Source organism: Coptis chinensis, chromosome 9, assembly GCF_015680905.1.
Source record: "Coptis chinensis isolate HL-2020 chromosome 9, ASM1568090v1, whole genome shotgun sequence".
Lineage (NCBI taxonomy): Eukaryota > Viridiplantae > Streptophyta > Magnoliopsida > Ranunculales > Ranunculaceae > Coptis > Coptis chinensis.
The window spans coordinates 73,573,561-73,578,694 of NC_141464.1; the positions used below are offsets into that span (position 1 = coordinate 73,573,561).

The 5,134-nt window shown below is 36.8% G+C and overlaps 1 protein-coding gene across 1 annotated transcript; it reads right to left on the reverse strand.

Annotated features, from left to right (window-relative positions):
* Positions 1–3,048: 3,048 nt before the first annotated feature.
* On the reverse strand, positions 3,049–4,649 carry ATPC1 (ATPase, F1 complex, gamma subunit protein). Its single transcript, XM_086584402.1, has one exon. It carries the CDS (start codon positions 4,425–4,427, stop codon positions 3,312–3,314), a length of 1,116 nt encoding a protein of 371 aa, XP_086440528.1. The 5' UTR covers positions 4,428–4,649; the 3' UTR covers positions 3,049–3,311.
* Between the last annotated feature and the right edge of the window lie 485 nt (positions 4,650–5,134).

The following is a 5,134-nucleotide window of genomic DNA, read 5'->3' on the forward strand; positions in this document are numbered from 1 at the left end:
TGAAAAGGATTTGGATACAATCCAGATGAATTAATAAAATACTGTATATTGATGTATTCTTAATTAATGGAATCGAACTTTCAACTAACTTAGTAAGGAGCTATTGATCACCAGCCCCGGAGTCCAGACCACTAAATCCTTGATCACCCACAAGTTCGATGATTTGCCAGCACTGGTAGCACGTTGGACTGCATTTTTTGGCGCTACACCTTCTATGGGGGTATGTAAGGTTCCATTTGGAGTACATATGCGTCTATGGGGGTATGTAAGGTTCCATTTGGAGTACATATGCGTTATGAGGTAGCAGGATTTGGAGTCACCATTACAAATTTACGCAGTTGCTGTAGACCAATGAAAGTACTCAGGCTATATATTTTGTTACATCAAGGGTCAAAATGAAAAGGCGCAAACCATCAATTTGAAATGGTTAAAAGTTGGTTACCAAAATAAAAAATAAAATGGTTGAAAGTTGGAACATAAAAGTTGACAGATGCATGAATAGCACAAGTTCTCTGCAAAATCAGTAAACATTAGGATTTTGAACATTGGAATAAGCTATCTACAGATGATAATATGCTGGATTGGGAAACGCCTCTAACAGCTTTAAAGGGCTGCAGAGCCCTCTTTGGCTCTTTCTTTTAGTTCAGGAAAACATGTACTGAAGGAGGTTGCAACAGATCATCTAGCATTCTAGCATAGTTGCGGGTCTAAATTTTGTTCTTGCTGAATAGTAGTTCCCTTTTGACAAGGTCTCCAGAATGTAACTTGACTGAGTAAAATTATGTAGGCTTTCTTTACCCCACTTCATTGTTTATTTGTGTCAAAGATGTTGGTGTGAAAAAAGATCCCAATCAGAAATTGTTACGAAGACGATTAGAAGCAGAACTCGTTCTCTCCTTGACACAAACAAGTCAAAAACAAAGCAAACACTTCAGTGCAACGAGGAACTCATTAATTCAATACAAACATCTAATCTGGAAGCTGGATAAATGTAATTTGAGAGAAACTAGTTCAACAAAAACGACAAAATAAAACATAATACATTGTGTGTGCTCTGTTCTAAATTCGTACTCAAATGAAATAAGTACATAACAAAGAGAATCAAAGAAACACAAAACATATCTGAATGATGAGTAGTAGTATCAACGAAGGGAAATGTTCAAGAAGATATGGTGATGTGAAGCTTAGGAAAAAATTAGTGACAGATCTGATTAGTGTACAGGTTTGAAGATTCTACAAGAGCAAGAGATTAAAATAATAGTAATAGCTTTGAAATGGACTGAGTTGGTAAAAATAGCTTTGAAGAAACTCAAATTTAATGGAGAAAGAAGACTCGTACAGCTTACTGCTGACCGAAGAAAATTGAAGATTAAGGCCTGGTTCTGTAAAGAATCATATAGGAACTGAAAGGCCACCAGTCTGACATGCACCATAAACCTACCAATTCTTCCGTCAGAGTTCAAACATCAAACCTAAAGGTCCAACTTTATAAACCATGAAACAATATCTACACCACCAATGCTAAAACTTAAAACACATATCAACCAGCAACTGTTAGATGTAAAACTGTGTGCTTATGTACCCAGGGTATCTGAAAAAGAAAACAGGCAGTTTAAAAAAACAAAAAAAAACATATTCTAGCCTTCTAGGGTGTTCTATGGACCAACGAAAAATCAATGTTGTATTTTTTAGAACATAGCATACCCCATTTAGCGACCTGCTGTCTTCACTTTTTGTAGGAATTGAGCCTAAGATTTCACTAAGACACCTACGTAGAAAAGTAATCTGCTTCCCCTCTAGGTATGCTGTCATTAAGCTTATAAGTTCTATCAACTCTAGAATAAACTAAGTTAAGAAGTTCATATCATCCCACGAAAATTTGAGATTACTCAATGAAAGTAATCTGCTTCCCCTTTAGGTCTTCTTTCATATATATGGAGTGACTTCCATTAGTGTTATCACAAACAGGAAAACAATTTAATATTTGAAATAGTGGTGAGCACTAGAAGTGATCCATTAAATGCCTAAATCCAGTCAGGTTATTCATCACAAACTACAGATGAGACAACCACAACAAAGAACTTTAAAATCCATGTATGTGCTCTGCTCTAAACTCGTATGACATAAGTACATAACAAAAGAGAATAACACATAACTTATCTGAAAGATGAGTAGTAGTTCCAAATTTCCAATAGTATCAACGAAAGGAAAATGATCGAGATGATATGGTGATGTGAGACTTAGAGAAAATTAGTAACAGCTCCAGTTAGTGTACAGGTTGAAGAGTCTACAAGAGTAAGAGATAGAAAAAAGATGAAATGGGCTCAGTTGGTAAAAGAAGCTTTGAAGATACTCAGGTTTAATGAAGGAACAAGACTCGTACAACTTACTGCTGACCAGAAGAAAATTGAAGTTAAGGCCTGGTTCCGTAAGGAATTGAAATACAAGCTGAAAACACCACGAGTTTGACATGCGCCAAAAACCTACCAACTCTTCCGATGTACTAAGTTAGTTCAGAGTTCAAACCGAACGGTCCAATTCTATAAACCACAAAACAAGCTCTACATCACCTATTCTAAAACCTAAAGCACATATCAAGCAGCAAATGTTAGATGTAAAACTGTGTGCATATGTACCCAGAGTATCTGGAAAAAACAAATAGACACTTCAAAAAAAGGGTAATTTTGTAGGAATTGAACCTGAAATTCCATTAAGACACTAAAGTAGTGAAGTAATCTGCTTCCCCTCTAGGTTGGAAGATCAGTTAGGAAAAGTCCATTTCTAACAAGAAACATTGAAATATGGATTGACTCCCATCGGTGCCATCACACATAAGAAACCAATTTAATATATGAAACATTAGTGAGTATTACAAGTGGTTCATTATATGCCTTAATCCAGTTGGTTATCCATCACAAACTACAGATGAGAAAACCACAACAGAGAACTTAACAATCCACCTAACAATAACTTTTTGTTGCTGCAGTAGTCCGATAATTCCACAATATATGTTCAACAGAGAAACTAGCAGGATCCGCAAAGAAAAGATATCCAAATGGTACAGGTATTATATAAGCAAACAAACTTAAATAGGATATAAAGTAATTTGGGTGAGAAATTGTTTGCTTGTGTCCACATTGCTCACTCTATGGACATCTGAACACAGCTATAAATTACAAATATAGAGCTGCCTATTGTACATAATTGTTCTTAAATAAGCATATGACAATGAATTAGAAAGTTGCCAGAAAAAACAATATAGACCGAATGCGAACAACCAGAAGCTCAAGAAAGTACCGCTAGCGATCAAACTATATAAGAGCATCTGCACCAGCAACAATCTCCAATATCTCACCAGTAATCTTGGCTTGACGCTGCCTATTAAATTTCATAGAAAGTGCCTTCTTTAGTTCACTAGCATTATCAGTTGCCGCGCTCATAGCACTCATCCTAGCAGCAAGCTCACTAGCAAGAGATTCCTGCAACGCTCTCAAAATCTGACTGTTCAAATATAAAGGCAACAAAGCATCAAGAATCTGAACCGGATCTTGCTCAAATTCCAATATAGGCGAGAAATCCTCAGTTTTAGCCTTAACCACATCCATCTCAACCGTCAACTTCCCTTCTTTTGTCGTCAATCTAAACAACTCATCCTCAGCAGCATCCACACAAACGCCGTTAATATCACATATCTCTCCCTTGGGAGACAATGGAAGCAAAGTATGAATAACAGGATCAGACTTAACCAAGGAAACAAACTTAGTATAAAGAAGCTCAACCTTATCAACTTCTTCAGATATAAAAAGCGAGAACACATCATCAGCAATAGCTTGTGCTTCTTTAGTAGTAGGTAAATTACCACGTTCAAGAAACTTATCAACTGGAATATAAGGCCGACGAATAAAATACATGTTACCCTTTTTCCCAACACTAATAATAACATAGTCCAAACCAAGTTGTTTCAAATCAGCAATTCTAGCTTCAGCTTTTTTCAATATCTGATTATTAAAACCACCACATAAACCCCTATCACCAGTAACAACAACAAGTCCAACTTTCTTAACAGGACGAACTTTAGTCAATGGTATATCAATATCATCAGTTTGCACCTGCTCATTTATACTATAAAGTACTTCAACAAGTGTTTCAGAAAATGGTCTACCATTAACAACAGCTTCTTGTGCTCTTCTAACTTTAGCTGCAGCAACAAGTTTCATTGCTTCTGTTATCTTTTGTGTGTTTTTAACTGAGTCTATACGGTCACGAAGATCACGTAGACTGCATTGAATACGTGGAGGGCTGGTGGTACTAGTTGTTGTACAAGGGAGACGGAAGGGGTTTAGTTGAGTTGAACGGAAAGATAGTGATGACGTGTCTGAGAGAGATGGTTTTGAGGATACCCACATTGTTAGATTTGAACATGCCATGGCTTCTGCACTTGCCTTTTTTTTTCGTGCCTTATTTTTTGGGTTTGCTTGTTTTGGATTGAAAGAGTGGAGGGAAATGTGAGGTGGAGACTAGAAGAGAGACTCAGAATATGGGATTGGGTTTGGGGATAAGGATATTGACATTTTATAGGTTATGCTATTTTGTGGGCAATTTAGGAGTTTTTTTGCAACATTTTATCATTGGTTCATCTTGAAAATGCAGGAATATGCTGATTTTGATGGAAGAGGCATGTCTAGTCGACCATTGTAACGGGTGGTCCAGCGCTTGGGCTTTGTTGGACGTAGGCTCAGGGCTCATTGAGTTCGGCCTTCATCTGGTATGTTTAGCCCATTGCAATCACAAATTCAGAAGAAAATAAATGTGGTAGTGGAAAAGGAAAATGAAGAGAGAAAGCATAAGAAAAGAGAAACAAAGAGAGGGGAAGAGATAGGTTCTACTGTAATTGCTAACTTAGCATTCTATGAGCTAATGTACTAAATTAAAATTTTCACTAAGTTTGTAAGAAAATAATTTTAAAAGTTTCCCTGTAAAATTCCGCTTATAAGCAATGCAGGTGAAAGTTTTCCCCCCCTTATTCACCGCCACCTCATCACTTATTCACTCTCTTTTCACCAAAACGGTGAAAAACAAGGTGAAGCTGTGCAATGCAAATGTGAATAATATATCTCGGACGGGATGTTAGATT

What these genes read in the sequence shown, in the direction of transcription:
- ATPC1 (XM_086584402.1), bottom strand. Translation starts at nt 4,427, where the DNA reads ATGGCATGTTCAAATCTAACAATGTGGGTATCCTCAAAACCATCTCTC.